The following is a 13,463-nucleotide window of genomic DNA, read 5'->3' as shown; positions in this document are numbered from 1 at the left end:
AAAGTACTGAAGGCGGGATGTATTCAGATGTATGCAGATACCACTCTTCTCTATGCATAGTTTACCTATGAGAAAAGAAATATCTCTAGTGGCAACATATTACCACTGTGCAGGAATTGGTATACCTTTGCACACATATATTGCAATGTGCACATACCTTCTCACTGTGTAAGCAACTTACTTAATAGTGTTCTGTTCCTCTGTGCCTTGCCGTACCTGTATGTAGGTATCCTACTTAAATGCAGATATCATATGTGTATTTGGATATCTGTGCAGATAGTATGCAGTTAAGATACTTTCATGCATACCTGTATGCCTTTTTCTAACCTATGTACCAGTATCTCTGTTATAATAGCTTATCTCTTTGTGCATTTCCTGAGTATGTACCTATGTTTTAACTGTGTAAATAAGACATACTTATTTATGCACAGACACATTACCTTTTTTTCTGATGAGTTTTCTGTATACAGATATCAAGTCAAGTCAAGTCAATTTTTATTGTTTAAAATTATTATACAGATATCGATACAGTGCGCAGATATATTTTTAGTGTTTAGTAGTCTAGCTTCTGTGGGATTGTCTACCATATCTCTCAATATGTTATCTCTGTTCAATTATATTTTCCCCTTACCGGTCTTACATGTGTTGATATGTCTTACTTCTCAACAGACACCTTACATATGTGTTTACATTGTACTTCTTTGAGTGGTTATCTTCCCAGTGTGCAGATACCTTAATTATGTGCAGATAACTTAGCTGTTCCTGCGAGTAGATATATTGCCATTGTGTTGTTATCTTACCCGAATGCAGGTAATTTGCCTGTTTGCAGATGCAGTATCTAATGTGTGCAGATATTTTACCTTTGTGCAGACCGGTTACCTGTTGTTGATATCTTAAAAGTGATACCCTAACTATTAACAGATATCTTAACTGTGTTAAACTTTATCTCAAATGTGCAAATATCCCACCATTGTTTATAGATCCCTCGTGTGTACATAAATCTTACTTATGTGCAGATATGGAACACATGTGAAGACATGTTATGTTGCCTAATTTGTGTCTTAGAATATCAAATAGCCCGTCAGTGTCCAGATATTGTCTAACCTATGCGTGGATATCCCACGATTGTGCATCTACCTTACCCGCTTGGTAAGGTAGTTGCATATTGGTGGGATATCTTACCTTTCCTTAGGCCTAGACATTTTACAGTCGTACATATATATGTGTTAATATTTTTGAAGTGAGCATACCTTAACTGTGTACAGATACTTACACTGGAGCAGATATCCTACCCTTGCAAAGACCTCTCACCTGACCTAAGCAGTGCACCTATATCCCATGTCCTCATATCTTACATCTCTGCACTTAACTCAGCCTGTTACTGTCCCAAAGTTTACAAAAATGGGTGCCCCTTTGTGTTGGCAACTGCTGGATCTTTTATTGTAAAATCAACAGTTGATGGACAGAATGCAGAACAATGTCATACATTCACCCCAGTACAGAGATCTGGGCCTAAATCCATCGTTTTTTTGCACTCCACACCACCCCAGTTCAGACATGGCCATATGCAAACCAGCCTTGACCCTGTGCCTCATGGGAACAGTCCAGCCCGAACTACCAAGCCAGGTCTTTCCTGGAACGGATCTTTTATTGTAGCACTTCAGCACTTCAGTGCTGTGAAATGTAAGTTCCCATCCAAGGAATGGCTCCATGTTTAATGTATCAAGTCCCACCACAATAGTTCTCCCCGACTCATGCACGTGGGCTGTTGTTATCAGATAGGCGTTGGTGGTAAACAGAGCAACCTGTAACACAAATAGAAATACACGTGAAGGGAGACCACAAACACAACAATGCAGCGTGGAAAAGGGGCGGGTGTATTTTAATTGCCCACATTTAACACCCCCACGAAAAAACTTGTCATAAGGGAATGACACCTCGAAAGTGAGTGTACATGTTTGCTCATATTGTTGGGGGTGGCAGGGAGGGGTCTCTAGGCTGGCTCAGCTGATGTAAAACTTTATGGAAATCCCCACTTAACCCCCTCCTCCCCTCCCGGCAGTCCCTGCTGCCCTGACAGTCACTCGGCAAGATTTCAGAAATAACACAGCTTTCAGCAGGAAAGGCTTGGGTTGAGAGTTTCGCAGTCACCAAGAGCAGGCCGGACACTTGCAACTTGTAAGTAGACTACAACAATACGTACATTTTTCAGAGTATGTCTGTAAGTGCAAAAAAAACAGCTTCTGTTCTATTTGTGAGGACAAAAGGGGGCTCGTCCTATAACTAAGAGGGACGCCTTCCAAAGCAAGAAGACTTCTTGAGACATTAAGGGGTGCCTGGCTTTGCTTTCCTGGTGAGAGGCTGTTTCAAGGACGAGTGTGTGTTTTAGTCAAATGAAATTAAAAGGAAAAATAGAGAAAGCTGCAGAAATGAGATTTCATCACGTGGGCAGGCGGTCCTGGCAGCAGTCTAGGCCGCCAGCAGAAGAGCTGAGACAGCCTCGGGGAGCTGGTCCGGCGGCTCCCTTTACGCACCCGCAGTCCGTCCCGCAACCAACAAAAACGAACGAACGTAAACAACGACTGGACCGCGCCGAAAGAGCCATCCTGCTCCCGGTCGCCGCCGAACTCCTGCCGCCGGGCCCTCCTGTGGCTCCCGGAGAAGAGGACCCGGTGCCTGTGCAAGTGAGTCTGTGCGCGCGCGAGGCAGAGGCCAGGGGAGGGCTGGCGAGATATTTAAGGCCCTGGCGATGAAGTGAGTTATGGCCCTCTTGATCGAAAGGTCATTACAGCGATAAGGGCGGCCATAAAGCTGCGCTCCTCGCATGCTTTTCCTGCGGAGTTTATCATTACGGCTTTATTAATGCACAATGATTGTGAATTATACACTCGTAATAAATAGGAACCTCGACTCGTGGCTTTAAATATTTTATGACCGGGAGCCAGCAGGTTTTCCCTCCCTCTTGTGGGAGGAAGCATTAAACCACAGAGCCCTCGCTGCTTTTCGCCAATTGTTACTATCAAAATATGCATTTGTTGGCCGCAAGGAAACTGTCGCACTAGGTGTGAAACGGTTTATATGCACGATTCAACGTGAGACTACAGGGGTGAAGCAGGTCGGTGAGAAAGAAAGCTCTGGCAGCCATCTGTGTTTGAATAAGCGCCCGGTTATTCGTAAAGGGAGAGCATTTCCGGCACCTGGAACTAGAGAATGCAGGGGAACGTACATTTCGAAACAACATAACACTTAAACTTGCATCAAAAGCCGTGTTTTCTCTATACACTGTTACCTGAACCCCGATTGTACATTTCGAAGTCAATTTTTCGTGTTGTGGCTATCTAGATTTCAAAATAGATGAGCGCCCTGACTTGACAAAGACTCTTTTTCCCAGAGGCAAGCAAATAATACCTTCTGCAATTCAGCACAAAGGCCAAGAGCGTGGTTTCTGTGTTGTGTGGGGGATGGGGTGGGGAAAAAAAGATTATTCTGCACCGTAGCCTAAACAAAGAGAAATACTAGTTTTCAGGAGAAAATGAGCACCCAGGCAGTGAATACGTTGGTGTGCGTTTGTCTTTAGCACCCCTCCGACTTCATGTTCTGTTAACGTGGGAAAATGTGTGTATTATATGTAAAGAAGACCTGATGACGAAGGCATCTACAAACTTTAATATAAGTACTGACACATCTTTTAAAAAACTTAAATTGCCATTGACAAATGTGAATCTTTCACTGCATGTGTGTGCAAAGTAAAATTAACGGGGTTTGAAAATAATGTGAATGAACTTTTACAATTGCAATACATTTTAACTGTGTAAGGATCTGATACGTTTCCACCTCAAACTCCAATGTTATATTTTGAAGGAAAGTGGGGGCAAAAAGGACAGTTGGTATCGGCCACGCTACGCATAACCTACAAGCATCGAAAAATAAAGAAAAGTCGAATTGTTTTTCCCCTTTTTAGAAGGAAATTATATGAAAATAAAGATGCCCCGTTGCAACAATTGCAATTTTTCTATATATAGTGATATATTTTTTCAGGGTGCCATTATTTCATATATAAGCCAATAAATCAAATTGACTAGTGTCAGCAAATAAAACAAAAAAAGCGTACAAAGTCCACTTGCCCGATGGGATCCCAGCAAACACCCCAAAACCTTCTCGCTTCCGGGTGTTAAGGTTATCGCTTTTCAAAAAACCCTCGCCCACAGTTCCGCTTTCCTCGTCCACCTTCCAAACTCGCTTCAATCTTCGCCTTCCTTGCCTCCTCTGAGGATGGGTGCCTGCAAATAGTCAGTCACCCAAATGCCTCGCAATGTGTGCTTTTTTCAAGCATTAGATTTGCAAAGAATTCCTGTCCTCCTGGTCGGAAAAAAGAGAGGGAAAGAAAAGGAAAGTAAAACAAAGAACAAGTACACAAAAAAATACAAAAAAAAAGCGAAGCGCTTGTGTAAAAGTTGCAACGCCGGTGGATTCCTGCCTTCCTCCCACGGCTTGGCCTGTTTTATTTTTTTAAAAGCTCCCCTGATGTAGGAAGTGGCGCAGAGCAGCCGAGTTGTGCCTTTTCTCCTTGTTTACAGCTCCAGCCGGCCCCTGCGCCATAAATCTTGTTCGCAGCCCACAGAGACGCGTGTGTTTGTATGCATCGTTAGGGCCAGCTAATACCTAAGCCATTAACCGGACCAGTGTGGGCTTCTACTTTCGCCGAGGAACATTAACTTACAGTTAAATTTCGCGCAGAGAGAGAGGGCGAGAGAAAAGACATCGCGAATTTGCATAAGTATATTCATCACTCGGGTTTGTCATATTAAATTAGTGGAGTCGTGTTCTTTTTTTTCCAACAGCCTAAACTTTTTTCAGCCTTCCAGCGCTGAAATTGTTTATTATTTATTTATCTTTTCAGAGCAGGGTTGTCGGTACAGGCGCGAACACCATAAATCATAAAATGGGGGGGTAGGAGAAGACAGCACAGGGGACAGCAGTTGTTTGTGTAATAAACATCGGAGTGCATTAGTGGACTAGGGAACGGGGCGCTTTCGTCCAAGGGGAGCTGGGGGTGAAAGAAAATGTGCCCTCCAACTGAAAATAATAAGTTGGGAGGATGTTATTTGTTGGCCCATAACCGAGTTGTTTACTTCCCGCCAACCTATGTTGTGGCGTCTGTGAACCGAATGGCAGGTTGGTTTCAGACGTGGGAGTTATTTGGGGGGTTTGGGGAGTGGTAGACAGTCTAATGCTGCATTCTGTTATTCTTCTAACATTTGTTCCCCATTAGCCTATCGATCTCGCCTTTTAAAAAAATCTCTCCAACTCACTCCACCTTTCCATTAAAAATCCTATTTCCTGTGCACTCGCTAATCAATGCAAATTTTCCCTGCGACTGATTGCATCGGGGCCGCTCTGACGCTGGGCTGTGGCTCGCGTTACTGCTGTTACGCCAACATTCCCCCTGGAACCAACCAAAATACACATAAAGTAATAATAAAAACAACCATTCACCCAAACCCACTGCTTTGGAGCACTGCTTGCCAACCACTTCCTTGCAGCCAATACCTCCACCCAAAACCCCATAAGGCAAGGCATTCATGCCCCTATAGACACTTCTATATATTTGTTTGGCTGTGTAGTTCCCTCCCTCCCCGGTTCCCACCCCCACCTTCTTTTTTTCTGCTGCTGGTACAGAGATTAGGGCTGTGAACTCCTGCCGCCGCTGCCGGGCTCCCTCGCTCGCCTGTGAAAGTGTTAAAGGTAAGGGGGATCGGCACAAGATGCAAACAGCAGGCTTTTTTTTCTGCTGGGGATGATTTACGATCGAGATCTCGGTTCAAACTGAGTTCACAGGGATTTGCTGCCGCTGAAGGCTGGGAGATGCGCCCGCCTGACAAGCGAGGCTGCCGGAGAGCGCTTTTTTTCAAGGGAAAAAAATGCTCTGCTCCAGGACTGGGCAAACAAATTGTTCAGGCGCAGAATGTTTACTGGGGTGGGGGAGGAGGGGGCGATTTGCTTTTTAAATGATATGGACATGACCCTACAATTTCCAAGTAAATAAAAGACCACGTCTTACCTTTTACAGACAGTAGTCCCCCCCCCCCCCCCCCCTCAGAAAACGAATATGGTGATCTCAAATCATGGGGTGCAGAGTGTGGGGGTTCAGTGTGTGTGTGTGTGGGGGGGGGGCTTTAATATTTATACTGCTGCACAGTGGGCATACATTGGAGGGGTGTTCTCTGCATGTGCCTCACAGGAAGTGTGAGACAGAGTGTGTGCGTGTGTGTTCCTGTGTCTGTCGGTGCTTGTACCCCGAAAAAGGCAAAGCTTGTGCGAAGGACCCAACCACTGTCCCCAGTAAAGTACGCCAGGTAATAACCAAGGGATGCCATGTGCTTGGTTTAAATAGGGGGGTCAGCAGTAAGTGCGAGTTGGGCACCGCCCCAGCACACCTTTTATGCAGCTGAGTAATGTTCGAACAAAATATTCGTCGAAAGCGCTTCTCGAAACACAAACTCGTAACTAAAGGGAGTCGTTGTGTGGGTCTGGGCCCCAGTCCGACAGGCCCAGCTTCTTAAAGTGCCCCCCTCCCCCCCTGCCGTCCATACACTGGAAGCATTTTGCTGGAATATTTTATTTTGTTTGTTTTGGTTTGGCCGACTACAAAGTGCTAAATCTACTCTTCAAAGGAAGTCTAGAGCCGGGCTCAGTTCAGATGCTAGCCCACAGAAAGGCTAGACAGTGACACCGCCTGTTTCAGACACCCTGCAGGTGGGACGGGAGCACTGCAAGGGGTCATCGGCTGGCCCCCGGAGATGCAGTGGGGGTGCAAGAGGTTCGTTGTGGATGCCAGCAGAAAGGAGTGTAGAGTGGGCGAGGCCACAGGTGTCATTTTCTGGCTAGGAAGTGGTCGGGTGCGCGCGAGTGTCTCTTTCCTAAAGTGCCTTTTCCTAAAGAGGTCAACTTTACAACACTTTGTAGGGGGCGTTCGGGCGTCTCCGCCATGTCATGCTGTCGCAGAGATCTATAAGAGTTGGGGTGCGTGAGTACTGGATGCATGTGTGACGGCAGCGTGATGACGTGGGCCTTGCTCCCTAACATAAGCATTGCCATCTGGAAATCCAATTGTAGGAATAAGTTGTTGCACCCAGGTGGCCAAATTCATATCACTCGCTCGCTCTACTGTACAGAGTATTGGGCTAGGAAGTCTCCATAATTGGGTGTGCTTTCTGATTGGTCAGAATTCCCCGAGTCTGTTTGGAACTGCGAAACTCCTTGCTAATAGCCATCTCTATGCCGGGCCAAACTGAAAAGCTCTCCACATTCCCCTAAAGCTAATCTAAGAGGACTGAACCTGGCCTGAACTTTTAACACGGGCGGATGAAACTGAAAGCGAGAGCGCCCCATGGGTTCAATAAATCATATACATCGAGGGTCTTCTCATTGCAGAGACATTCCAAACTCGGACTATAGGTTATCCGCTGGAGTTCGCTCCTCCCTTATGCCATTGGGTAAATAACCCCTGTTTACCCCAAACACAGCACAGGCCGTTCTGCAGATATCCAGGTGTGCCTAGGTGTGGCATCTGGACCCCTTTAATGCGTGTAACAGGTCATTCCAGTCGCTAGGTAGCCCACCCTGTGAGGGTTGGGTTGAAGACCGTCACAAGTAGTTATTACTTGCTCCCATAGCTGATGACGTAGGTACACCGCAGGGCTGTCTGTGACTCGAGCTACTAAGCTGTGTGGGGCTATAGAGGCGCTAGTCCCCCTTTAGACGTGGTCAGTAATTAAATATATAGACAAAAAGATAGACAGACCAATAGATAAAATAGACAGATAGATAGATAGATAGATAGATAGATAGATAGATAGATAGATAGATAGATAGACCGATAGATAGATAAATAGACAGAAAGTCAGAAGATAGCTAGATAGATAGATAGATCTTGTATTAACTGACTTGTAAGGAGCCTGTAGAATGCAGCCTGGGCCGCTCCATGTATCCCTCACACTTCCAGTGTTCCTGTCCGGGGCTGCTCAAAACATCAAATTGCTGATAGCCAGTTGGTGTGAGAACTCAAATGGCGTTAATGGGATAAAAATGCGAGAAGAATATTTAAATTGTAAAGGAACCGCACATTTCTTCAAATACATGATAATCTAAAAACTAAACCTGAAAAAAGAAACAGTTTTTAAGTGGGTTACACATCTTGTAAAGTTTGCTTGGCTGAAAGTAAGTTTTGTTCCAGACGGAGGGCCAGGTCGTTGTCTGGGCTGAGGGGTGGCGGTGATTTGCTATATCTGTGCTATGGTTTTTATTAGTATTAGTCGTAGCATACCTATGTATGAAAGGGTCCCTGCTATTCTTGTCAAGGTGCTCCCCCCTAGCCGACAGTGTCGCTTCCGGGCCCTGAAGACATGTTTTGGAGGCTCATTTGATATGGCTCTGAGAGGACCCACCTAGTTCTCCCCGAGCCACCGATAGCGTCAGAAGACACGACAATCCACCCAAAAAGCTAACAGTTCTGCAAACACATTTAGTAAAATCTTGCAGCCTGCGGCCCCTCCTGGCTCTGCAGGGCCAGAGGTGTGGGATAGAGAGCGGATTCCAGGATATATTCGATCCGCCGTAGCACTTAGCCCGCCCCCCTTTGTTCCCTCGCACTGTCTCTCTATGGTAATTATTCTGCAATCGGCTTTGTTCGCCCCTTCCCGACGAATCCAAGGAAATCGTTGAGTTCTGAATTAAATCTCGCCCTTCCCAAGTGCAGGGCGTTCTTCCAAATACACACCTTTACTACCACCGACCCTCAACCCCAAACTTAAGCCGCACTTTATAAAAATAAACCCCACATTCAGCAGACGAATGACCCACAGCATTTACAGAAAATGGAGAAAGATGGGGCCAATTTTAAAAGTTGCATGTCGATATTTTGGGGGCACCTGAAACCCCCATGCCCCTCAGCTATAGCTACAGATAATGCATGGCAAATACAAGGTCACGCGGTTATCGATTACACGAATAAAGATCGCGATCGTATCATGATTTGGGGAAAACAGCGCTGCCATTTTTGGGTGTTTAAAAAAAGCTGCACTTGTAGGTGACATCCCCGGTGGAGACTGGATCTCCCTGTCAGCAGTTACTGCTGGGGCGTCAGGGTTTGGGATGTCACAACAAAGATAGGTTTTTTGGAGCTCGCAGTACCTACCCCGGCAGGAACTTTTTTTTATTTCTGTAGCTTCGGGCAGAGCCAGCCCTCGGTGGTCCTTTTGTCACGTCCCAGCTTGCCTGTGCGCTTGTGAGAGGTAGCCAAAATATCCCCTGCAGGTGCCACGTCAGAGCACGTCAGAAGGTGGCCCTCTCTCGTCCCTATTTTCTCCCCCCCAAATTAAAATTAATTTCCTGTTTTTTTTTCTCTCCACTTTTCCTCCTGTCAGCAGGTTGGGGACCTCCGCGCGCACCTTGCCGGGATGCTGTGCTAAGTGGCTGCGCCTCCGCCCAGGGATGCGTCGCTCTCACGTGCTGCCTGCCTGGTGAGCCTAACCCAAGGATCCCCCTCTCCGGGGAGTGGCCCCTCACCACATCGACCACGTGGTTCTTTGGGGGGGTCCTCCCGTTCGCTAAGTTGAGGGGCCCGGGGGTCTCCTACGAAGAAGAGCTGGGAGATGCAAAAAGCCCTCTACTTCGATCAGCAGGGGTCCTTTGGAGACTGTCCCTACCAAGAGCCAGGCGTCATGGGTTACCTGGGCCACGAAAGTTTCACAACTTCCGCCGAGTACCACCAGCCACCCTACTGCATGCAGCCGGACCACTCCAGCGCCTCAGCCAGTCACACAGTGGACCAACCGGGCGGTGGCAGTCTCACCGAAGGATGCCAGGCTGCCCAGTCCCCTGAACTCGCCCGCCGGCCTCCTGCGGCCCCCGCCTCCCCACTTCCGGATGTCAATGCCTCCAAAGGCTGCCCAGCCCGGACAGCCCCTGGGACAGTGACTAAGTTTCCAGCTCTTACCAATGGCACCACGAGAGCCAACAGAAGCAGCAACCCACCAAAGCAGATATTCCCCTGGATGAAGGAGACCAGACAGAGCTTCAAGCAGAAAAAGCATCCTCCTCCCCCTCCTTTGACAGGTAAGGGCCTGCCACCAAAGGAAGTTTGTCGTACCTTGAACAAGGGTCAAAGCAGGGTTCCTGGATTTCCCATTCCATTTATTAAGAGTGCTCTGTCCCACCCACTGCTTTGTCACGCTGTAGTGTGTATGGAACCTGCCATCAAAGGGCTTGGTTTACTGTTCCAATATGTCTGCCAACTTTATCCTCTTTATATCAGGAGCCACTGTGAGGCTTTCAGTGTATGTAGGGCACGGCAAGAGTATACACTTGTTTCACCGGTTTAGTTTCCGTGCGGAATTAATGTGTTTTACATTCTGCGTTTAATCAGTCATGACAAGGTGATAATAACTTATTTTAATGGAATCACCAGGTTGTGCCATGCTTGTTTGCAGGGAACAAGCTAATATAGGGGCACCTATAGGATGTGTGAATAAATGGATGGGCGTATAGTAGGACGGATTTATGAATAGTGGAGTTAGTGGGTGGATCTATTTATATATGGGTGGCCAATTTGACGGATGAATGGAAGGGCTGATGGAATATGAATGCATATTGGGTGAATGCACTGGTTAATTAGTTAATACTTAAGTTAGACCAGTGAATGGCCGAATGGTGGAGAGTTGGGTCGGTGTATGTGTGACCGGTTAGACAGATGAATGGACGGCGGAATGATAGATGAAAGGATGAAACCTCGATGCCTCTTGGTGAATGGGTGGATACTCGGTGGATACTGGGTAGCTAGAGGGATGGATGGGTTAAGGGAGGAAAATCTGGTGGATAAACAGACGTACAGTATGTGAGTAGTTATATAACAGGTGACTGGATGGAATGGTGGGTATACAGTGGTCGAATGGTATAGGCTAGGATAACAGATGAATTCACGAATGAATAGTTGGATGAGTGGTTGGATGGGCAGACTGTTGGACTGGATGTTGCTAGCTGAATGTTGGACGGATAGAAACACTGAGTTATGGGTGGATAGATGGATTGGTGGACCTCTGGATGCATGTGTAAGATTTGCATAAATACTGCGTGGGTGGTGGATGGGTGGGTGCATGAATAGAACAGTGGATGTGGACGAATGGATGGGCTGGACGGTGGATCATGGTTGATGGTGATACATGGGTGGATGATGGATACCTGGATGGTGGACGGATGGTTCGATTGGGATGTGGAAAGGGTGTGTGGAATGGGGATGTAAAGGCAGGTGGATGCATAGATAAGCAGATTCGAGGATGGATATATATATGAGTTGGTGAAATGGACGAGAGTGGATGGATGAATTTGTGCGTGGGTGGCTAGCTAAACTCGGGTGGACGGGTAGAAGGGATGCCTGGGTGGGCAGTGGGCGGATTGGTCGAGGTGCATGTTTTACAGATCTGTTTTATTTTCAACCTACAGGGGACGACTCTGTTGATGAAAGCCCCCCTGGCTCGAACTCCAAGAGGGCCCGCACAGCCTACACCAACGCCCAGCTGGTCGAGCTGGAGAAGGAGTTTCACTTCAACCGGTACCTCTGCCGCCCCCGCAGGGTGGAGATGGCCTCCCTGCTGAGCCTGTCCGAGCGGCAGATCAAAATCTGGTTCCAGAACCGCCGCATGAAGTACAAGAAGGACCACAAGGGCAAGGGAGGGGGCAGCCCCCCCGGCGGGCAGTCCCCTAGCAGGAGCCCCCCGCTCCACCCCTACTCCGGCCAGGGGGGCATGCTGGAGGAGGCGGGTTACGAGCTGCCTGTGGAGAACGCCTACAGCAGGACCCCGGGGGGCCTGTACGGGCTGGCAGCCTACTCCTTGCCTCTGTATGACAACAGCCCCGCCCACAAAAGGTACGGGTCCGAATCTGTCTCCCCGGATTATGAGCACTTCGCCGTGCAGGAGGACGGCTCCTTCGGGGTCCCCAACCTGCAGGGCAGCCCCAGTTTTCTGGGTGGAAACTACATGGACCCTGTGCCTGGTCCCCTCTACAGCCTCCCTCACCCCTCCTCAGTGGGGACGGACTACAGCTGCTCTGCCCAGGTGCCCAGCAAGCACCACCTGGGGCCCTGCGACCCCCACCCAACCTACACAGACCTCAACACACACCCTGTGCCTCAGGGGGCCTCCCAGGAGCCCCCAGTACTGACACATCTGTAGGTGGCCCAGTTCTTCCCACTGTGATGGAAGTCGCCATGTTTACGGTGGCCTTGAAGGGACGTTCTCGTGCATCCAATACCCACTCAGCAGTATTAACCGAAGAAGTTACCTCTATTTATCGATCGACATTATAAATCTATGCATGAAACGTATTGCAAACCCCAGTGAAGTGTCTTATCTACCAAGAGTTCATGCACATTTGCCTACATTATTCGGCAACTTAAGAAGTGATAACAGATAAGAGGTGAAATCGCCCTCTTCTTAGAATGACGTTTTCAATCTGTGTAAACTGCAACCAAGACATATGCACGAACCTCTCGCATATACATCCCGATCCCTTTAAACTGTACTTTTTCTATGACCCCCTCCCCCGCCCACACCACCAGACTCTGGCGCCACACTGCACCCCGGGATAATTTATTTTTGGTGGGCATCTCTCAGGACCTCATTGTAAAGAAGAAGTTATTTATTTATGATTGTAGTTTTTCAGCCGATTTCTGATCTGTGTATTTTAGAAAATGTAATTTTTTATGTTTATTTTCAAAAACGTATTTAAGTTCAATCGCCGATTTATTTCCAGTGGAAAAAAAAGAGTAGCATTTTTTATTTAAATTTGTTTTGCCTATGCTGACAATTCGGAAAAATATTTTAAATTTTACAGTTTCGTACAACAATAAAGGAGTCTTTCAAAAAATTAAAGGTGGCTTCTCTTTAAGAATAGCTTGTGGGGGGAGGGGGTGGCTCGGTCAGTGTGTTGTGTGTGGGGGGGGGGGGGGCATTGGAGGTTGACTCGGAACAGCGTTCTGTTGTTCTGTAAAATCACTTTGCCAGCTTGTAGTGACTGGGGGCTGGCTTTCACCCGGCTCTCACCCCCATTAATCACCGAGACAGAGCGCACTTCACACGGCCCCTGCAGCCTTTTCCAGCTCGCTGTTAGTATGCAACACTGCAGCCGCCTAACTTCTGTACTATGTCTGTACAATTGCTTCTGCCTTGCTAAAAACTTCAGTTCCCTGGATATCAGGTCAGACTTTTATTTAAAGTACTTCGTGTCCTTTTGAAATAGGACATATGCAAAAGTGTGTGTTAGTGTTGTGTGTGCGCGCGCCCTCGTTTGTTACATAGGTATACTTTTTCAACTGAATGAGTGTCATATTTGTATATGTTTAGTTTGCTTTTTTTCCCCCAAGAAAACGTCTATTTGGTTCTTAGACAAAATAAAGCTTTGGAAGT

At 47.3% G+C, this 13,463-nt stretch overlaps 1 protein-coding gene across 3 annotated transcripts; it reads left to right on the top strand.

The window, feature by feature from the left end:
• Nucleotides 1-849: 849 nt before the first annotated feature.
• Nucleotides 850-12,903, top strand: LOC147748995 (homeobox protein Hox-D3a-like). Of its 3 annotated transcripts, none has more exons than XM_086965078.1 (3): nucleotides 850-5,745; nucleotides 9,426-10,116; nucleotides 11,500-12,903. In XM_086965078.1, exons 2-3 carry the CDS (start codon nucleotides 9,654-9,656, stop codon nucleotides 12,228-12,230), a joined length of 1,194 nt encoding a protein of 397 aa, XP_086821204.1. In that variant the 5' UTR covers nucleotides 850-5,745; nucleotides 9,426-9,653; the 3' UTR covers nucleotides 12,231-12,903. The 3 variants fall into 3 exon arrangements, with proteins under 3 accessions (XP_086821204.1, XP_086821214.1, XP_086821224.1); XM_086965088.1 differs by having other exon boundaries at nucleotides 2,095-2,178; XM_086965098.1 differs by having other exon boundaries at nucleotides 2,650-2,684.
• The last annotated feature ends 560 nt before the right edge of the window (nucleotides 12,904-13,463 follow it).

Source organism: Lissotriton vulgaris, chromosome 1_1, assembly GCF_964263255.1.
Source record: "Lissotriton vulgaris chromosome 1_1, aLisVul1.2, whole genome shotgun sequence".
NCBI lineage: Eukaryota > Metazoa > Chordata > Amphibia > Caudata > Salamandridae > Lissotriton > Lissotriton vulgaris.
Note: the sequence above shows the minus strand (reverse complement) of the source record. Positions and strands in the feature narration are given on the sequence as shown.